Raw genomic sequence first — 20,249 nt, forward strand, 5'->3', positions numbered from 1 at the left:
GGGGTGGGGCAGTGCACGCGTACAGCTCAGCGCCAAAGGCCAAGGGTCGCAAAAAGAGCCGGGGGGAGCGACAGGGGAGCACAAAGGCACTCCCGGCTGGGGAACAAGAGCAACTACGACGGATAAAATTTTTCTTCCAAATTATTATTTATTTGATCCGTTACAATTGACAGTATGAAATCAATATCACAGCAGACTGTTCAATATTTTGGTGCAAAGTAGGGCATTCCAGAATGATAGAATGATCAAAATTTTGACTGGATAAAGATGGTAAAATTCACTTTAAAATTATTAATCACAATGTGCAAAACAGTATTTATATGGAAATTTCATGCTTCAAATAGTTTAAAATATTCAAGTACAGTAGTAACTCACACAGTGTAAAATTTATAGCAAAAAAACTATGTGTTACAGCCATGGCCATGACAGGGTCTGCAGTCGAGACAATTAGTTGCAGGAAAAGTTCGCAGGGACCACGACAGAGGTTTCAATTTTTGTTGTTGTGAGCGGAGCGAAACACTTTAGCAGGTGAACTTATTTTCATTTTCTTTTAAATAGTTCACTAATTTTCTTGCTTGAGCCTGCCCTGATTCAAAAGCTCCATGAGTTGTTGAAAAGTGTGATTCATGGGCTGCTTCCCCTGCTAGTAAAATTACTGGGTGCTATGGATGAAAATAAAACTAAAATTATTGGAGATAATATAACAACAAAACTCATAGTTTTCACACTGACATGCAGACATTGTTACCTACTTTTTCTGAATTTTCTATGTTGCAGTAAACTGGTACAGTTAAGTCTTTTGGGCCACATCCAATTTTATCACAGGTTGATGTTGTGTGGCTATAACCACCTCGTATATAGGGGTTACTGAACCAAGTGGATCTATAAAGCAAAAGTTATATGCAAGTTCTCATTAATATATCCCATTATAGTGACAGAGAAAGTAACACAAAGTACCTTTTTATATATTTTGGCAGTGGCGTTTCAGGATTTTTGACACACTTCCTCAGTAAATTTGTGCAATGTTCTCCAACGACATCTTCATCCAGGCCTTCCATATGCACAGCACCATTTCCACCAACCCATGCAAGGAGAATTGCTGGTTTGTGGGAGAGAACATCAAAACCAGTGAAGTCATTTAACCACCAGTCAGCCTCCTACAAATTTAAAGGAATATAATGAGACACTTCAATATTCCAACTGAAAACATAAAAATCTGGACTGTTCATCTGATGTGTAGATATTTACCTTGGGCTCACTGTCAGTTTTGTCTGGAACAGTTCTGACAATTTGAAAAGCCTGTTGTTTGCTATCCCACCAAGGTTCATCATAAAATAGAAAAATTTTGTCAACAACTCCAAATCCTAATGCTTCAATTACAGATGTTAGAGAACTTGGGAGAGATGGCTTAAACATGTTCTGGTGATTAGCTTTCAAAAAACCAATGGAACATGTGACAATTACATGTGACGCACAAACAGCAGACCCATCCTCACAAATCACTGTTACTGGAAACACTGAACATTCATTTCCAGCAGATTTTGATGGTAAATTTTCATTCCACACCACTGATTTAACAGGAGAATTAAAATGAATAATTTTTTCAGGTAGATCTTGAATAAGAACATCAATGACAGAAGAATATCCTTCTGACAAGTTTATGCAATCTTCTCCACCAGTAAACTTGTATTTTCCCCAGTCTTTTGCTGACAAAGATCCCAGGTTTGTGCAAGAATTATCAATTTCCTGAAACCTGAAAATAGAGAAACATGATTTTATTAATTAAGTACCAATGATGATGAGCCCATCATCATCATGAGTTCCAAGCTCAGTACATACCTCAAATGCCAATTAAATAATTCCCACTTAAGTATTTTATCCTCTGGTGAATCATTAACACAACAGTCTATATATTCTTGGAAGCGGTCTCTTAGATATTGACCGACAGATGGTGGGTAATTTTCATTGCAGTTCACAAATTCTTCACAATCTTCCAGGATGCAAGATATCTTATGACTGACATGAGCAACTAATGAGCTGCACAATTCAGTCCCATCAATCTTTAAGTATGGTCCTGAAAAAAAATATTGTCATAGAGAAATCTTAACATTAACTGCAGACTTGTGTGTTTCTGTTGTTTTTAGGGAGGAAAAATATGTACAAACCTAAACCTTCCACAGAAGTTGTGTTTGACAGAAGGTTATGCTTGTGAGCAGCTTGATAAATTGGATTGTCTTCCCCGTGAATCCATTGGGCACCTAATTCAATGTGACCGGCTTCCACAGGCAAAGTGCAAACTCGGCCTCCTGCCTTTTCTTGGGCTGATAGAAACAAAATAAATTCTGAGTTGGATCTGTTCATTTTCCAACACTTCATATGGTTGAGCATACCTTCCAGAATAAGAACATCGGGAACACCGGCAGCAAGCAGCTCTCTAGCAGCACCAAGGCCTGCCATTCCCGCTCCAATGATAATTACAGAGCATTTCTGTGGTTTTCGCTGTTGCCAACCAAAGGGAATCGTCCTGTAATTTAGAATATGAGTCAATATTGTTGCACTTCTCATTCACAATAACTTTCCTGGTTAAAATACTACACTGAATTCGTTCTTCAAGCCTAATAACAACTCAGTACTCATATAGCATGCTTAGTATAGAATTAGGAGATAGATAAAAATAATAAAAATAATAATAGATGTTTCTATTTTTGATTGTCTGATGAGCATCTATTGTGAATGCAAGTAGTCACAAATAGTTAAGAAAGAAGTCATCACAAAGACCCCAAGGAATGTTAATTCCAAACTGTTAGTGCCCAAACGCACCCATTAATTGGTATCAATCAAATAACAGCATAAAGATGTGTATCAGGTGAGATGTTGAGGGTTCATGTATCGTAGGTGCGATGTTGACGCTGATGCCAAGGTGACATCAGCAGGGGGTTCCTCCTCACATTCAACAACATACAGCAAGTCAAGGCTGCCATGACCTGAGGAAACCATGATTCATATCAATACAAAGCATAATACACAACATTTAAAACAAAAAGAAAACTGGAGTACGCACTGCTATTGCGAATTTATGCATGCAAATAGTAGACCACTTGATTCAATAGATATATTAAATTAAAGTGAGGTAAATCAGACCTGCATTCTTCTTATTATAAACCATGCAATACAAATAACAGGACAAAAAGGAGAAAAAAATTAATTTTCAAAGCCGAACATAAAATAAATTGTCTGATTAAGCAAGACGAAAAACAAAGCTAGAATGTGCCCAAAACCTTGCATAATTAGGTATGATCTAAATTCCTCCCACACTTACTAAAAACTGGACAATAACAACATTCCTTTTAAAAGTCCAGACCACAAATAAAAAGCAAGACACAGTAAAGGTACTGAACCACCAAACACCTCAGAAAGTTCATCTGACTTTACCGACAAGGCCACAAATTAAATGGTTTAAATGAATAGCCAACTTTCATGATCCGTTGTTTGCAACCACAAACATAAAATAAAAACAAGAAAAGAGGAGTGTATTCACATTTCACTTAATTGTTTGCTTATTTCCACTCACTTGACGTCTCTGAGAATCCTATTGGCTTCTCTCCAGCCAGATTCGAATGCTCCATGAACCATTCGAAAGTATCGGTTTTGTTGTGAGTCCCTGCTGAACATTGTGTCCTATTTAAAAAATATAAATACAGTGGTATTAATTGATAACAAGTTATTGCGTTTTCTGTTACAATAAGTACGGGAATGTTAAGACATGAATTCGTCAAATAGAAAAAGGGTGAGGAAAACAAAAAATGTTGGGAGATTTCCTTGAAATTGAATAGGGTATAGAGAACATCACTTTGTTACGTTTAACCTAACCTGTGTTTTTTCGTTTCGTTTCGAGTAAAATAAATTATACAAAGGTATTGTCAGGGAAAAAATATACGTATTATAACCAGAAAAAATATAAATGTAACAAAATTCATCCAAGTAAACGAAAACATACTTTTGCATTCCCCGAAAATTACAAGATTGAAGTGAAAATTGGTTGGCTGATCAAGGCTGATGTCTGCTTCTGTCTGCTTCCCTGCTTCATGGCATGAGAAGGAGGGGAGGGGGTGGTGATGGGCGACAAGTGCCACGCTTTATGGCATTTCAGAACATTTATTTCACCCAAATTAGATGTAAGCCTGACTCACTTTGAAATCGTACCCTACAAATAAAGGCACCACCGAAATGAATTGAACTTTTCAGTGGAATAATTCTTTAAGCATTCAAAGTATGGCGCCCTTGAATGTCTGTATTTTAGCCAACTTTCCCAACTCCACAGATATCGTATTCACCCCTTTCAAGTCCTTTATTATGACGTAATCAGTATTTTTTTAAATCCAGAGATTTTTATTTCTTTTTGGATCATCTCAAAATCACTATTACCCAGAATTTACTTAAAATAATATTCCCAATGTACTTTGTTTGGGTCCTCAACCTGTCTTCCCCTTCCACCACCTTTCTGACGTATGCGGCGAATGATGCATCGGGGAGTGTTCGGTGGGGGTTAGATAGTAATCAAAAATTCCTGTTTTCTTTGATAAATTGTAACAATGGACAAAAATGGGAAGAAGGTTATTGTTTGTGACAACGGGACAGGGGTAAGTGTGAATAAACAGTTTGCGTAACTTGCATATTATCTGTGTAACTATCTCTGTTTCGTACGTCCTAGCCTCACCCACTTAAGCCTGACTGTCAAACAATAACAATTTTGAAGTAGTTTTCGCAACATTTCAATTTTTTACACTTGTTCTACTTGGCTAAATTTTAATTTTGCGTCCCAGCCTCTCTAAGTTGATCTATTTCAAGCCGAATTGCGATGAGAGTTTATCTTAACCTAAATTCGTAGTGTTGTCATTACATCTTGAGGACCACACCTGTGAGATCAACCGGATTATCTCTTTTCAGTTCATATCGAATTAAACATCTTTAAATTACGTTTGCGAAGTCCCTGCTCTACCATTTTTATGACACACAATTCCTTAAGGGGTATCTCAAGTTTAATGTATGGTTTGGAGTGCTGCTGTTGTCACATCTAATATTTGTCTATATTTTTTTCTTTCCTTTCTCTAGTTTGTCAAATGTGGCTATGCAGGATCCAATTTTCCTGCTCACATTTTCCCATCCATGGTTGGGCGACCCATTATCCGAGCAGTCAACAAAATCGGAGATATAGAAGTTAAGGTATGATAGTGATCTTTTTATTGTTGTAGCTATTTAAAGGATTCCTGATATAAGTTATATACTTCTGTCATTTTTAAATATTATCATTTTTGCATACTGTTGAAGTCCATGGTTTGCATGAGTTGGTTTTTCTGTTTGTAAGTGATAGTCATTTGTAAGAAATAGGGGCTAATGAGATATGATTTCATCTGTTTACCCTTGGTAATCTTAAGATCTGTAGTTTACATTTTTAATTTATTTATTTTCAGGACTACTGTGTCAGAGTAAGATTTACATCTTTTCGTAAGCTCAAATATGAATGGTTTTTGCCTAACAACTGTTTGTTAATACATACAACAACCTGTCATAACTAGATATACAAATGCTAAATTTTCTACATTGAAAAAAGTTACTTTTTTACAAAGAAAAATAGATAAGCAGAGTCCATTTTAACAAAAATTTAACCCTGTGTGAAGTGTTTTGTGCTCCTAACCAGTTGTATTGTAATTCTCATATGTTCTTTGTTTCTTTACCTCTTCTGTGGTGTTCGTATATCTCATTTTGGGCATCTGCAGAGTGGACAGGTAAACCTTCACATGCTATTTCTACAATACCTCTAAATTCTTTTGACCTTTTATAGATTAAAAACTGTTGCAGTTAAGGATGAAAAAATTTGGTTATTTATCTTAACTTATATATTATCTAACATGTTTTCCATTTTCTTTTATTTCTCGGCAAAGGAATTTACCACTATGCCTGTAAGTATGCACGGTTCAAACTGTACATAGCTTCTTCAAAGCGTAGCACTAGAAAAGCTAGGTATAGAGAAATGAAAAAGGTTGTGATTTAGGTTTATATCTTACACTTGGATTGCTTGAAGCCCTTACCATGATCTGAACCCCATTAGGTTTCCTAGAGTACTGTTTATTGTTTTGAATGCTGGAATCATAGCTACATATTTTATTTAGATAACTTCCTATCCTTTTATAGTTTACCTGGGATCTGTTTTGTCATGAGGACAATTTTTTTAGTTGTTAACAATTATATTGTAGGAATAGGCATGTGAACGAGGTGCTTGTGTGCATTTTGTAGGTGTTCCTTAAACTTATCAACACTTCCAGGTAGGGATTTTTTCCAGGTGGATGTATTTATTTGTGGCAATGCTGTTTGGTTTGCTGTTTTTCCTCTTTTTGAATGATTGTATGTGAGCTGAGTTTGTTTAATTTGCTTTGTTATGTTTGTCTGTAGCTAGAAATCAACATCTCAAATTTCGCCACCCATCTACTTCTAGTAATAAACAACCTTCTCCAGTAGTTGACGTTGCAAATTCAGACTATATGGTGCTTTTATTTTTGGTTTAAATTATTCTAATGATTCATTCATCACATAAACTCTGTTCTCATTTCATCATCCATATCAATTTTTACACTATTTGTTGCGCATTCAGACGTGGCAGTAATAAGCATGGTGCATCTCATGAAAGCATGGTCATCTATATTTGAAAATGTTTTATATGTCCTTGTCTTGTCATTATTCAAATTCTCAAACGTACCGTGAAATATAGGGCAAGGAATGTGCCTTGACTGCATTGGTCTTCTCAGCATTTTTAAATCTCCAAATGAGCATTTTTTATGATAATATTTTTATATTTTTTCAGGACTTGATGGTTGGAGATGAAGCAAGCAAATTGCGGTCAATGCTTGAAGTCAATTACCCCATGGAAAATGGCATTGTCAGGTAACTTCTTGCACTCTAAAATCCTATTTTATGTTGTTGAGTACAATGCTCTGTGAAATATTTTCCTGTACAATCCTACTGTAGGTAACCTCACATCACAATATAATAAACAGTTTATCAATTATTATTTTTTTAGGAATTGGGATGATATGTGCCATGTTTGGGATTATACTTTTGGACCAGAAAAGATGGATATAGACCCAAAGGAATGTAAAATTCTGCTAACTGAACCACCTATGAATCCAACTAAAAATAGAGAAAAAATGATTGAGGTACGATGCGCTATCATTTGGTTCATATTTCTGTTTTCATACTGCCTCTGACAACTTATTATGTGATCTTAAAACTTGCAGGTTATGTTTGAAAAATATGGCTTTGCAGGAGCTTACATTGCAGTTCAGGCTGTTTTAACCCTGTATGCTCAAGGCCTTATCACAGGTGTAGTAGTGGATTCTGGAGATGGTGTTACCCACATTTGTCCTGTATTTGAAGAATTTGCTCTACCTCATTTGACTCGTCGCCTGGATATTGCTGGAAGAGATATTACTCGGTATCTTATTAAGGTACATATGGTCTTGTGGATAACCACAGAATATGATAATTGACATGCTATCTAACGGGAGTTTTGCTTCTTTGCAGCTTTTGTTACTTCGGGGGTATGCATTCAATCATTCAGCTGACTTTGAAACAGTTCGTATGATGAAAGAAAAGTTGTGCTATATTGGGTATGATATAGAAACTGAGCAAAAGCTGGCCTTGGAAACTACAGTTTTAGTTGAACCATACACTGTAAGTTACTCACTATAATTCATCTGCTCTAAACTGTCGTTAACCTTCAGTCAATGATTGTTAATTTTTTTTTCTCTGAAGCTGCCTGATGGAAGAGTAATCAAAGTTGGTGGTGAGCGCTTTGAAGCGCCTGAAGCCCTTTTCCAGCCTCATCTTATAAATGTTGAAGGACAAGGTAAATAAACTGAGTCTACTTTCGTCTTCTCTTAGTCATCACTATGACTTCCATTAACTTGATGTCTCTACTCTAGGCATTGCTGAGCTTGTTTTCAACACCATTCAAGCTGCAGACATTGACATGCGTTCAGAACTCTACAAACACATTGTTCTCTCTGGCGGATCTACAATGTACCCTGGCTTACCCAGTCGACTTGAGAGAGAAATCAAGCAACTTTATTTGGAACGAGTTTTGAAAAATGACACAAATAAACTTTCGGTACGTTTAGTTTCAATTGTTGTGTTTCCCATACTTTAACTTTGAATTATAATGGTGTAACAATTCGTTTTCACAGAAATTTAAGATTCGCATTGAGGATCCTCCAAGGCGAAAAGATATGGTTTTCATTGGTGGTGCTGTCTTAGCTGAGGTTTCTAAAAATTCAGACTCCTTCTGGATGACCAATGAAGAATACCAGGAAAATGGAGTTGGGGTATTAAAAAAACTTGGTGCCAGGGGCAATTAAATCTTCTTTGCTAAGGCTTATTTCTTAAATTTTGTCATTATATCTGTGGAGGGAGTTGTCATTTATCCCACAGATATTGCTGAGTTGACAGTTGAAACATTTCCAAAGAAGTGTTATGAAATAAATCCCTGGCATTTTCTTGTGCGTCAGCGCTCAGTGTGTGCTCTAGTCCACGTCCAAGTGTACTACAGTATTCTATTTCTTACTTGTTTAGAAGGAGAGAAGATTATCTATGTGATATTCTCTGAGCATTTAACACAAGTGTACAAGGACTTCAAGGTAAAATTCTTGTAAAATTTTATATCCTTGAGTTGCAAACCTAAAATGTTATCTTAGTTAATTGTATGGATTTTTTTGGGAATGGGAGCAACAGCTTTGTCCACCAAAATGTTTGCTCTTAGAAACAATTTCTTTCTTATATGACTACAACCAGTGCTGCCAACAAAAGTCAAATTTTAACAGTTTTGTACTGATACTTATTCATAGCATTACTTCTGTCTGTTTGTGATTTTCTTTTCTCCCCATTCATTCAATTTGACAGTTTGCAAATCAAAAACATCTCTTGTCATCACATAACTGATCGACTTTTCAGTCTAATTCTTTTCTTGTTATTTTTATTATTTCTATCCATTCTCTTCTTTTTTTCCCTGTAAAGTGGATAATATATGTGAGGCTTTACATTAGTGCTGTATTGCTGGTAATATTCCAGTGGCTCTTTTGCCTCAGTTGAAGTTCCTAACCTGGACTACTCTTTTCCTAGCCATGGGATGCAATTTGTGTAACTCAGCATAGAGATTGTGATTTTTCTGTCGTGCTCATTCTCCTGAATATAATTCAACATTTAGTTTTTGAAAGATATTGGTGTACTCTTTTGTAAACCTGTATGTTTAACTTTTAGTATGTGCTAGAAGTGCAACGTTGTCCAACCTGTAAGTGAAAATGAAGAAGAGAGAATTTGAATTCAACGTTTCATGAGAGTAAAATTATACATATTAATTTTAATGGAAGTATTTTGGCACATCAATTGCCTTTTTGGCTCTGGATGAGTGCTATTAATGGTATAAGTAATTTTTGAGTGCAACAATGTTAGCATTCCATTGCTTGTAGAGCTAACAGATTTTGTACCACCTCATCATTTTATTTTTTATTTTCCCAACCCCTCTTTATTTTATTATCAAGTTTATTTCTTGCTTATATTTTCTTTTGAACTGTATGATTGTGACCAGATTTATAATAAATGTGAATGTTTGTGTAACAATCTTTGTACTGAATTCTGTATGCATTTACTGTTGTTCTAATTTTATATAAAGTTGTTAAAAAAATGGAGGAATGTAAATGAGCAATAAAATGTACGTTGAAAATATCATCATGATATATTACCACCCCATCACTTACCGTGATGAACCGCGGTCATGAAGACAAGAGATGTGTTAAGACCACTTTATTAGGGGAATGTAGGAATGAGTCACTCGGAAGGGACGAGAATTCCCGTGGTGTGATCCTCGCTCGCCAGCCCAGCCGCCCTCAATGGATTCCTACACGCGTTCTCGACCCGACTGGCCCACTGGCCGTCCCAGCGCGTCATTCATTTGTCGTTTGTTTACTTGTCGTCATGAAGTCACGATTACGACGAACTGTGTCTCCTCGGAACCTCTCTGCGGATGAGACGAGACACGCGTGGTCCACCCGGGGAGGCGTGGACCGGCAGTGACGGGGCGCTAACGACTTGGATGACCGAGAATTAAGGAAGGGGAGATTTGAATATAGAAATGTTAGCCAACAAAACACGTGGTTTTGGCTTTCTTACCGAGCAAAGCTGAGGATCGAGGGGAAAATCTTAGCCAGCACGTGTTTGCGAAGCTGTCGATGAAAGAGACGGACGGATAAGAACGCATGAATGGAGAAGGAAGAGGGGGCAAGTTCTTGGGAGGGGGACGCTCTGAGGGCTGACGTTCGTTATCGTCGGACGGGGCGGCGCGGTCCGGCTCGTCGGGGACGAGACGAACAGATAAAGGAAAGGGGTTGTTGCCTGGTGCTGGCTGCTGGCCAGCGCAGCGCCAGCGCACCAGTCGAGACAGAGCGGTGGACAGCGACGCGCCGCGCAGCGCCCTCATTGCAGTAGTGATTACCGTTTGTTTGTTGGCCAACCCAGGCCGGACGGGCCGAGAAGAGGAGACGTTTAGTGAAGAAGTGTCGACGCCATGAATGGTACCCTGTGGTGCGCCAGCTGATCTGCTCGTTCCACCACCCTACAGTCCGCCATGGCGGCAGCGCTGCGCCTGTGCTGCGCGTTGCTGCTGCTTCAGGTGCTGCACTCCTGCGCAGCGGTCGCGGTAAATATGCATCGCGGGCGTACGGAGCGACCCGGAGGGACCGCGAGTCTAAAGGAACTTCCTTAGCAACTTACGCTTTGCTTCCCCGCGGGCCGCAGATATACGACCCACAGGACGCCGACGGGGACCTCGACAGTCCGAGAGGCCTCGAGGATGGCGATGACGACGGCGCCGGAGTGATCACAGTTCACGCTGGGAAGAGGAAGCCGGCGTTGGGGTCCCGGGTGCCTCCCCCTCCGCCGCAGCCTCCCTCCAGCAGGGACTCGGGCTGCCCACAGTCCAGGAGGAGGAGGAGCGCGCCGAGGTCGAGCAAGCCGATGCCCGTCCGGGAGAAGCTCCACGTTAAGAGGAGTGCTGACAGCAACTTCCACTGCCCTGAGTCGTGGAAAGGTAAATGTCCTATTCCGTTGTTGACCTCTCAGCGATTCGGGTTGCTTGATGCATTTTTGCCCTCGACCTCGCAGAGCTGAACTTCTCCGAGGTACAGGAGCTGGAGTGCCCCGAGAACGCGACGGGATGGTACCCGTTCCCCCCGGACTGTCGCAAGTACCTCAACTGCTGGAAGGGCCGCGGGTTCCTGCAGGCGTGCGCGCCCGCCACGCTGTTCCACCCCATCCGCCGCGAGTGCGACTACCCGGAGAAGGTCAAGTGCCTTCCCAGCTGCCGCTCAGGTGAGTCAGGACTGCCCGCGAGGCTGCCCGCTTGTCCGCGCTGTACGAGGTGGAAGGCGACTGAAAAATGTTCCTTTGACGCGCGCTGGCGCAGACCACAGGGGAGACGACAACGACAGTGACAGCGACGAGGAGGATGGCATCATGGGTGACCCCGTGGATTACGTGGACCCCGAGCATCCGCGACGTCCGAGCCCTCTCATCGACGTGCGCAGCGCCAGCGGCCCCCTGCGCAGAGTGGCCCCAGGGGCCACAGCGGCGGCGGCGGCGGCGGCGGCGACGACGACGACGACGACGACGACTCCGCGAACCTCAGCCGGTAAGTCGATCCCGTCAGCCCGAGCCCCTGTGTTCCGGGCTCGCCCGTCAAGCACGCGTGTGTAGCGCGTTGCCTATCGCCACCTGCGCGGGCGCTCTAGCCCCCAGCAGCCGGGCCCGCCCGCCGGGTACGCGTGTGTGGCACGTTGCCTATCGCCACCTGCGCGGGCGCTCACGCCCCCGGCAGCCGGGCCCGCCCGTCCGGTGCGCGTGTGCTGCACGTTGCCCACCCTCGCCTGCCCAGGCGCCAGCCCTGTTGCCGACGTGACTCGTTTCTCCCGATGTCGCAGGACGCGCACGCAGACAGGTGTACAGTGCGCGGCTGGCAGGAGGCGGCGGCGTCCAGTGTCAGATGGAGGGCGGCACCGGCCTCCAGGCGCACCCTACCGACTGCACCAAATTCGTCAACTGCTGGCAGGTGCGTTGGGGGCACTCCACCGCACGGTCTTGGGGTCGGATCAACAACCCACCAGGCGCTTACGTCTTCCTCACTCTCGCCCCCCACAGGGCAAGCCGCACATCCAGAGCTGCGCGCCCGGCTCGTTGTTCAGCACCCGCCTAAACGCGTGCGACCACCCGAACAAGGTGACCGAGTGCGTCGGCGGCAAGAGGGTCGCTCCCGGAGCTGCGGCCCCGCCAGCACAGCCCGCGGGCGCGCTGCCTGCCAGCTACACCCAGGCGGGCGGCGGCTACAACCAGTTCGGCAACCAGGGCTACCAGCCCCCGCCTCGGCAGACGTTCCTGACGGCCGCGTCCTACCCGGACCAGGTCCCCGCTGCTAGCTCCTTCAACGGCTACGTGCCCAACCAGGTGTTGCCCCCTCCCGGCGCCGGCGGCAAGGGCAAGAGCCTGCACCCTGAGCTGCAGCCGAGGCCGCCCTCGCAACAGTTCGGCTGGGGCGCCGCCCCGCGCCCTCTGTCGGCCGACCCCAACCTGGACGTGGAGGGCATCGAGTCCGGAGGTGTGATAGGGCCGCTGCCCCGCCCACACCCAGGCCACAACGAGGAGTGGCACCGCGACCACGGCGTCCCGATGCCTGGCAGCGGTAAGTGAACACGGCGCGGTGGCTGCGTGAGGAACTCGCCGTTTTTATTCTGACGGTTTCGCGCGCGCTCTGGTGTTTTTCAGGCGTGCCGCCTGGTCATAACCCTGCATACCACCAGCACCACCATCACCACCACGAGCAGCAGGGCAACCGCTATACCCCGCATCCCCCTGGACACCACCACGCAGGTCACAGCCCCCAGCCGGGCAACTACAACCCTCAGCAGGGCAGCTACACCCCATCTCCGGGCCGGTACACTCCGTCACAGAGTGGCTACAACCCCCAGCCTGGGGATTACAACCCGCAGCAGGGAGGTTACGGCGGATATGACCGGCCGAGCGGAGGATACACCCCGCAGCCCAGCAGGTACGACCCCCAGCCCCAGGAGGGCGGCTACACACCGCACGCTGGTCACCACCCGCACGCTGGCCACAACGCGCACCCCGGCCACAACCCCCAGTGGCACCACGACCACGGCGTGCCCATGCCAGGCGGACAGCGTGGAACAGGTGAGTCACAGCCCACTGCCAGGCGCCTCACAAGCGACGTTGTAATCGATGCTCAATGCAGATTCCCTCTTGCTAGCTTACGCCCCCACCACTACCACCCCGTCTTACGACCCGCCCACCACGACATGCGCACCGGAGGAGGACGACGACAACGACTTCCGGGAGAACGACTTTGACCTGCGTTCGGCCGGTTCTAGTAATTGGGTAACCGTCGTGGAACGTACCAAGAACACGAGTATGCCACAGTCCGGCCAGATGGTGAGCGCCTCAGCCCTTTGCCTCATGTACAACATCACGAAGTGCGGCAGTGGGCGTTGCCGAGTGGTCGCGTCATTATGGGTGCGTTCTTAATCCATAATCCTTCTCAGGTCCGCATCCGCGGGGGTCCAACACCGCTTGAAGGCTACGTGGAGGTGATGGGTCCGGGATCCAAGTGGGGCTCCGTGTGCGACAAGCCCGCCGACTGGACAGTAGAGGAGGCCTCCATAGTCTGCAGGATGCTCGGCTACGAGAGGTAAGAGGAGGGCTGGAGCGAGGCTGGGGTTGGTCATCAAAGCGCATATAACAGTTGCTGTCTTGGTCGCGCAGAGGCGCCGAGCTGGCTTGGCAGGGTCGTCCCCGCGGCTCCCCGGGAGTCTTGGACGTGCACGTCGAGGAAGTCTACTGCTCCGGACAGGAGCGTTCGCTGATGAGCTGCTCGATGAGCGCCGGCGATGCGGGCGACGGGTGCAACCTGGAGACCCAGGCCGCTGGCCTGCGCTGCTACCCGAACTACGTCGCGCGGTGCCGGCCGGGCGAGGTGCCCTTCAAAGGCTCTTGTTACTCGGTCGTCATCCCGAGGCAGGACCGCAAGGTCGACGCCATTGCCTTCTCCCAAGACGAGGCCATAAAGCACTGCAAGAGCCAAGGTGGCCACCTCCTCGACATCAACAGCCAGGTAAGGCAGGCGCAATGAGCACATATACGGGGGTAGTTTTAATTTATCTGTCAAAAAGTAACAAAGCTGAACTTCCAGGCAGAGAACGACTTCATTTCGGAGTGGTTGACAACAGCGCACCCCGCCCTCGGCAGTGTGCTCACCTCTGGTGTCGGAGTGTCCGTCCCGGGCAGAGACGTCTGGGTGTGGGAGGACACCGGGGCCCAATTCAAGTATAACCTCTGGTGGCCCGGCCCTCCCAGCAAGGAGTTTGACCCAGGTAATGACAGTGACAGTGTGTGTGAGAGAGATGGGGGAGGAGAGAGGAGAGGATGGTGCAGATCAGAGGAATGATAACCCCCACGTCGCATACAGCGAGGGCACCCAAGGTCAGCGACCGCCCGCTCTGCATCCTGCTCAAGAAGGACTTCCCCTGCGACACCTGGCCTGGGGCCGTGACCGGCGGCAGGGGTGCAGGCAGAGGCGGCGGCTACGGCAGTTGGCAGGGTGTGCGCTCCTGCGGCGCCGAGTACTTCTTCTGGCACGGCGAGGACTGCGCCATCCGGCAGAAGTCGTACCCCTACGTGTGCGAGAGGAAAGCTGACGACGTGGGTGAGTGTTCGTGCCGGTGTGAGCTGACCAGCAGCCGGGCGACTCCCTCTGACGGCGACCTTGTTCCAGGCTGTCTTGGCCCGAGCGGCACCGAGTACGAGGGCACCGCCAACGTGTCCTGGAACGGGCTTCCTTGCGTCAACTGGGACTCCCCCGCGGCCGTGTCCGCGCTGCGCTACCGCGTGTCCGAGGACGTGCGGCAAAAGTCGCTATCTGGGCACAACTACTGCCGCACACTGGCCGGCGGCAGCGCTGGTAACCAGGAGCCTTGGTGCTTCGTGGACGCGGGAGCGTCGGGCATCAAGGCGGAGCGCTGCGATGTACCGCGATGCAGAGAGAACACAGGTAACTCGACTGACAGCGAAGTGGACGCGACTGTCCCGCTACAGACCGGGGTGACGGTGCCAACCCCGGGGCTGTACGAGGCCAACGGCCGGCCTCGGCTGCCCGCGTCAGAAGGTGACTCTCCTTTCCCCTCCCTATCCCGCCCCTACCCACCAACTTTCCTTCCGCGCTCAAGAGACGACCCGCTGGCCGACCCCCGTGGCACGGCGACTGCCACCGACAGGCCCTGGCCGACGCTTCCCACATCAAGACCGTTCTTCAGACCTGACGAGGGACAAGGCCTCGGTCGCGGTCCTGGGCCCAGCACCACCCCCGCCTGGCCGGACCCCTTCGCCGGCAGGTCCACCACTCCGCGCCCGAGGACCCTCGAGGGCCGCGGCGGTGGCCCGCGGCGCAGCACACCACCCGCAGGCCGAGTCTACCCCTCTGGGTCGGTCACGGCTAGACCACGAGAGGTCACGACCCTGCGACCCAGTTCTGGATCCAACGACCCGGAGTGGCCCGTCAACTACGCCCCAGGGTTCAGCCACCGCGAAGTCGGACCGACGCCGCAAGCCCCTCCCGTACCGCCGTCCAGAGACCTGCAGCCGCCGTACCAGGGGGGCGTGCAACCCCCACGCACCACGCAGACGCCGTCCGTGTACCGCGACCGCGAAGAGTACGTGGAACCGGAGGGCCGCGACGACGGGTCGGACTACGCCAACGTGCCTGACCCCCTGAGGATGGACACGCGACTGCCCAGCCTTAGTCCCCGGATGGGAGCCTCCCCTGACTCCGACCTTGGCCCCACTTCTGCCCCCACCACTGGCCGCCCCGCGGGTACTGCCCTGGGCTACGGAGCGCGACCCGACCCCCGGCGCGGCTACGGCCTCCCGGATGGCGCGCCCCGCAGACCCCCCGTGGCCACGGCGCGCCCCCCTGCTGAGCTCTATAACTACCTGCTGCCCGGCCAGAGCTACGCACCGTACCCGTACGCCGCGGACCCGAGCCAGCCGCAGGGCCCGCAAGGGCGCCCTTCCTACTCCAACCTGTTCGGCCTGCTGCCCGCCATGGCCCCCGTGGCGCTGAGCTACTACCCCAGCGAGGGCGCCAGGGCCGTGCGTGACCCGCTGGACGACTACCCCGACCAGGAGGGGCGCGGCCCCACGGCGACAACCCCATCGGGCAGCAGCGACACGGAGGACCCCTACGGACTCTTCTCCGGCTCCAGTGAGAGCTCCCGCCAGCCCACACGCGAGGGGCGCTACCCCTCCCCGACGGTGGCCTACCCCTTCCGCGGGCCGAGCCCGGGCAGCAGCTACCCCTACTCGCAAGTGGGATACTACCCCCCTCAGCGCGCAACAGCCAGGACCCCGAGTGGCAGCGATGAGGACGACTCGGATCAAGACAGCGGCAGCGAGTCCAGAGAGTCCGACGGGCGGGCCGAGCGATGGCCTACGTCGTACAATGGGCACTCCGGGCCGGGCGGGGCGCCCTCTCGCCAGAGCAGGACGGCCGAGGAGCCTGTCACCGGGGCAGCCACCATCGCCACCCCGGCCCTCACCGTCACCCTGGCACCGACTACCAATCCGCCCTTCAGCAGGCCGAATGTGAAGGTTGAATCCGAGCACGTCATGAAGATACCCAAGTCGGGAGAGACGTCCCCGGCACTACAAATCACGACGGAGAAGATATTCTTCATGTGAAAGCGGTTGTCGCCTTACCACCACCGCCTCCCTTTGCCCTCACCCCTTTCCCATCTAGTCACCGATCGTTTATCTTATTTTGCAACGTTATTCTCCGTTCCACTTGTTTTCGTGTTTTTGGACAGTAGTTTTAGAAGGTTTCCCAGAGTTCCCCAGTTGTCTGGTGTGACCTCTGAAAAGGGGTGTCAAAGTGATTTAAGCATAGGAAATTTTGTGCACTTTTGAATTGTTCCTTCTTACTTGGTTTAATTATACCAGTGAAAAGTCTCTGTGATTATTTTATTAGGGTTCATGAGCATAGGCAACATGAACAGTCACAACAAGTTTTCTTTTTATAAGTTTATGTATTATTAAGTCAACTGAAAAAATACATAAAATTGTAGAAAACACGAAGGTTCTATTTTAATTCCCTTCGATCCCTGTACACACGAACGATATAAAAGTATATTTTGCAAAAAGTAAGAAAAGTTTACTTCTTCGACACATAAAACTATGAGAACACTTAAATACTGAATAGGCATATTTAAAATAAAAACTGGAACAGTTCTTAAGTGCACACTTCTTTCCTCTGGACTGTGCTTCTACGGAAAAGGCAAGACAAGCGAGCAATAGACGAAATGACCTTGAAACGCCTTGCATCATGATATGTGGTACAAGGCAAGCCGTTTGGTCTGACGTGGCGCGGCGTAGCGTTGCCTCTCAAAACATGGTGTGTTTTGATTGGAAAGGGCCTTGTCTCGTGCGCGCCTTTTCACACCGCACGCACAGGGGGGGTGAGGCGGGGAAGGCATCCAAATATGAGAGGGGGGGGGAGATGCTGACATTAGGAGAACAGCAGCAGCAGACAGCGCAACAAGCGCATACGTCACGAACCGCGCCAGCCGGGCTAGCCCGGAGGTCAACCCGATTCTATTGAGAGTGCGATTCCGCTCCGCCAGCCACGCGGCCAGCGAAGAGGCCGGGGTGCGCGTCCTCGCAGGCAGGCGGGCTGATCTGATATAGCGCGAGGATCAGGGCCGCGGGTCGCGCTCGGGTCAGAGGTGTCGCACACGGAGCGCTCGATGACTAATGGGGCTGACGATCACGATTACTAATTTTACTTAAGAATTTAGCGTGTCATAACAGAATGTGTCTCACGGCGCACACACCTCTGTCCTCGTGTTGCAGCCATCGGCAGGGCCGCGGTCATCCACTGCGGCCCCCAGCAGTTCGAGTGCGGCCCCAACGAGTGCATCCCCAACGTGTGGCAGTGTGACGGCGAGCCGGTAGGTCGGGCGTGCCTCTAGGCGTGCCCCTCTAGGAGTGCGCCTCTAGGCGTGCGCCTCTAGGCGTGCGCCTCTAGGCGTGCCCCACGAGGCTTACGTAGTGTCAACCCTCCCCCGACTCACGACTGCCTCGTGCCCTACCACAGGACTGCAGCAACTCGCTGGACGAGCGCTCCTGCTCCGACTACCTGGTCGAGTTCAAGGCGGTGAAGGGCGCCAAGCTGGAGCAGCATGACGTGGAGCGCTGGCTGCACCTGGACGCCAACACGTGCGCCCGCCGCTGCCTCGACTCGACCGACTTCGTGTGCAAGTCCTTCAACTACAAGTGAGCGGGGGGCTGCATGTGTGGGCTGCGGAGTCCGAGGGGAGCGGGGGGCAGCTCTGACTGACGAGTGACTGGTCCTGCAGGAGCTCCACCAAGGTGTGCCTGCTGAGCAGCGCCAACGTGGGCGAGACGGGGTCGCTGCAGCGCGCCAACCGCACCGCCTGGACGTACTACGAGCGCGAGGCGCTCAGCGACCCCTGCAACGACCCCACGCGCTTCCTCTGCGCTAACGGCAAGTGCGTCAACGCGACGGACCGCTGCAACGGCCGCGACGACTGCGGCGACCGGTCCGACGAGGCCTCGGGCGTCTGCACCCCGGCCACCATCGGCTACGAGCTGCGCCTCGCCGGCGGCAAGGCGAAGAGCGAAGGCAGGATCGAGGTCAAAGGCAAGTCTCGGGAAGTCTAGGCTATAGGGTCTGGCGGTTCCCCGGAGCCTGTGCAAAACGGTCATGGAGTGGTTCTTGTCGCGCAGTGAACGGCATCTGGGGCGTGGTGTGCGACGACGGCTTCGGCCTCCCCGAGGCGGATGTGGTGTGCCGAGAGGCCGGCTACCGTGACGGCGCCGTCGAGGTGCTCAGCGGCGGAGTGCTCCCCGCGCCGCACAAGCCCCTCCCCTTCCTGGTGGACGAGCTGCTGTGCAAGGGCAACGAGACGTCCCTCATGCACTGTGACCAGGCGGGATGGGGCGTGCACGACTGCCTGCCGGAGGAGGTACGTGACGGCGCCTGGTGGGTGTGCAACCCGCCTGCGCGAATGCGCAACGGGCGGGTATCCCTCAGCCCTGACGGCGTCCTGTCCTGTCCGCAGATGGTGGGAGTGCGGTGCGCCACGGCCGCGGGGCTGGAGTGCAGGGCGGCGGACGGCGAGTCCCCGGAGCTGCACGGCGGCTTCGCGTGGGGCGCCATACTGCAGCTGGCCACCAAGCACTGCCGGCAGTCCAGCAGGGCGTGCCCGGAGAACCAGTGGCAGTGCGAGTCCGGCGAGTGCGTGCCGGCCAAGTTCCTGTGCGACACCGTCGAGGACTGCAAGGACGGCAGCGACGAGCACGCCAAGCGGTGCGCGGTGAGTGGCGACGGCGGGAGGATGGCGGGTGGCGTACGTTGTGCGCTGGTGATGGTCGCACTCCGTCAGGGTGACTGGTGTTACAGGGCACCATGGGCATGCGGCTGGTGGGCGGAGCCAACAAGACGGAGGGTCGCCTGGAGGTGAAGGTGTACGGCGAGTGGGGCTCGGTCTGCGACGACGACTTCAACGAGGCCGCCGCCATCACGGTGTGCAGGCAGCTCGGGATGCCAGGGAGAGCCCGGGTGCTCAAGGAGGCGCACTTCGGCCAGGGCCAAGGACTCATGTGGCTGGACGACGTAAGTACAGCTAGCGGGCGTGGCTTGCGCGGGCTCCGCAGGCTAGGGCCGTGTCGAGCTTGCATTTCTCTGACCGGTAGGTGCGCTGCTCTGGCAACGAGACATCCCTCGAGAAGTGCGCCCACGCGGACTTCGGCGTGACCAACTGCAAGCACGATGAGGACGTGGGCGTGGCGTGCCTCGGTGGTGACGAGCAGGCTGCCACCCGCGCCCTAGAGGAGCAGGCCGGCGGCGACAAGCAGGTGGACATCAGCAAGTACCTCCCCTCGGACTGCGGTACGCGCCAGGCGCTGGAGGACGAGTTCGTCCCCGCGGTGCAGCTGGCGAGGGTGGTGTCCGGGCGAGGCACCCCGCGCGGCGCCTACCCCTGGCAGGCCAGCGTGCGCGTCCGCTACGGCCTCAAGTCGGTGCACTGGTGCGGCGCCGTGCTGGTCGGCCCGCTGCACGTCCT

At 50.4% G+C, this 20,249-nt stretch overlaps 3 protein-coding genes across 8 annotated transcripts in view; 2 read left to right on the top strand and 1 right to left on the bottom strand.

The window, feature by feature from the left end:
• Positions 1-123: 123 nt before the first annotated feature.
• On the bottom strand, positions 124-10,111 carry LOC113207824 (spermine oxidase-like). 4 transcript variants are annotated; one of them, XM_052269063.1, is made up of 10 exons: positions 3,998-4,042; positions 3,572-3,678; positions 2,821-2,984; positions 2,391-2,524; positions 2,166-2,321; positions 1,840-2,074; positions 1,249-1,753; positions 958-1,157; positions 753-882; positions 124-662 (listed from the first exon to the last, which is right to left on the bottom strand). In XM_052269063.1, the coding sequence occupies exons 4-10, from the start codon at positions 2,455-2,457 to the stop codon at positions 522-524; spliced, it is 1,434 nt and encodes a 477-aa protein (XP_052125023.1). In that variant the 5' UTR covers positions 2,458-2,524; positions 2,821-2,984; positions 3,572-3,678; positions 3,998-4,042; the 3' UTR covers positions 124-521. The 4 variants fall into 4 exon arrangements, with proteins under 4 accessions (XP_052125023.1, XP_026280327.1, XP_026280325.1 ...); XM_026424542.2 differs by lacking the exon at positions 3,998-4,042 and adding an exon at positions 3,062-3,148; XM_026424540.2 differs by lacking the exons at positions 2,821-2,984; positions 3,998-4,042 and adding an exon at positions 9,807-10,111.
• Positions 4,473-9,777, top strand: LOC127748705 (actin-related protein 2). Of its 3 annotated transcripts, XM_052269070.1 has the most exons (10): positions 4,473-4,640; positions 5,113-5,223; positions 5,472-5,486; positions 6,860-6,939; positions 7,076-7,211; positions 7,293-7,502; positions 7,579-7,728; positions 7,810-7,903; positions 7,980-8,164; positions 8,241-9,777. In XM_052269070.1, exons 1-10 carry the CDS (start codon positions 4,593-4,595, stop codon positions 8,409-8,411), a joined length of 1,200 nt encoding a protein of 399 aa, XP_052125030.1. In that variant the 5' UTR covers positions 4,473-4,592; the 3' UTR covers positions 8,412-9,777. The 3 variants fall into 3 exon arrangements, with proteins under 3 accessions (XP_052125030.1, XP_052125031.1, XP_052125032.1); XM_052269071.1 differs by lacking the exon at positions 5,472-5,486; XM_052269072.1 differs by lacking the exons at positions 4,473-4,640; positions 5,113-5,223; positions 5,472-5,486 and adding an exon at positions 5,876-5,960.
• Positions 10,112-10,436: 325 nt separating the features above from the next.
• The window catches only part of LOC127749710 (uncharacterized), a 12,014-nt gene continuing 2,201 nt past the window's right edge, over positions 10,437-20,249 (top strand). The window contains exons 1-20 of the mRNA XM_052269049.1: positions 10,437-10,744; positions 10,843-11,134; positions 11,209-11,415; positions 11,510-11,734; positions 12,024-12,151; positions 12,241-12,778; positions 12,862-13,287; positions 13,364-13,545; positions 13,656-13,801; positions 13,876-14,224; positions 14,303-14,483; positions 14,579-14,815; positions 14,885-15,160; positions 18,013-18,110; positions 18,257-18,435; positions 18,519-18,823; positions 18,910-19,148; positions 19,245-19,499; positions 19,586-19,798; positions 19,879-20,244. Coding sequence (XP_052125009.1) covers positions 10,673-10,744; positions 10,843-11,134; positions 11,209-11,415; positions 11,510-11,734; positions 12,024-12,151; positions 12,241-12,778; positions 12,862-13,287; positions 13,364-13,545; positions 13,656-13,801; positions 13,876-14,224; positions 14,303-14,483; positions 14,579-14,815; positions 14,885-15,160; positions 18,013-18,110; positions 18,257-18,435; positions 18,519-18,823; positions 18,910-19,148; positions 19,245-19,499; positions 19,586-19,798; positions 19,879-20,244 — 4,914 coding nt within the window. The 5' untranslated portion in view covers positions 10,437-10,672. The remainder of the gene's footprint in view (positions 10,745-10,842; positions 11,135-11,208; positions 11,416-11,509; positions 11,735-12,023; positions 12,152-12,240; positions 12,779-12,861; positions 13,288-13,363; positions 13,546-13,655; positions 13,802-13,875; positions 14,225-14,302; positions 14,484-14,578; positions 14,816-14,884; positions 15,161-18,012; positions 18,111-18,256; positions 18,436-18,518; positions 18,824-18,909; positions 19,149-19,244; positions 19,500-19,585; positions 19,799-19,878; positions 20,245-20,249) is intronic.

The sequence above is a fragment of the Frankliniella occidentalis genome, unplaced genomic scaffold, assembly GCF_000697945.3.
Source record: "Frankliniella occidentalis isolate FOCC.00 unplaced genomic scaffold, Focc_3.1 Scaffold81, whole genome shotgun sequence".
Classification (NCBI taxonomy): Eukaryota; Metazoa; Arthropoda; class Insecta; order Thysanoptera; family Thripidae; genus Frankliniella; species Frankliniella occidentalis.

Bases quoted from the DNA above. Each gene is read 5' to 3' on its own strand.
- LOC113207824 (XM_026424540.2), bottom strand. From the start codon at position 3,672: ATGTTCAGCAGGGACTCACAACAAAACCGATACTTTCGAATGGTTCAT. The intron at 2,075-2,165 runs GTTTGTACATAT...ATTTTTTTTCAG, and splicing joins AACTTCTGTGGAAGGTTTAG to GACCATACTTAAAGATTGAT. The intron at 1,158-1,248 runs GTAAATATCTAC...TTAAATTTGTAG, and splicing joins AAACTGACAGTGAGCCCAAG to GAGGCTGACTGGTGGTTAAA.
- LOC127748705 (XM_052269070.1), top strand. From the start codon at position 4,593: ATGGACAAAAATGGGAAGAAGGTTATTGTTTGTGACAACGGGACAGGG. The intron at 7,904-7,979 runs GTAAATAAACTG...TCTCTACTCTAG, and splicing joins TATAAATGTTGAAGGACAAG to GCATTGCTGAGCTTGTTTTC. The intron at 8,165-8,240 runs GTACGTTTAGTT...TCGTTTTCACAG, and splicing joins ATGACACAAATAAACTTTCG to AAATTTAAGATTCGCATTGA.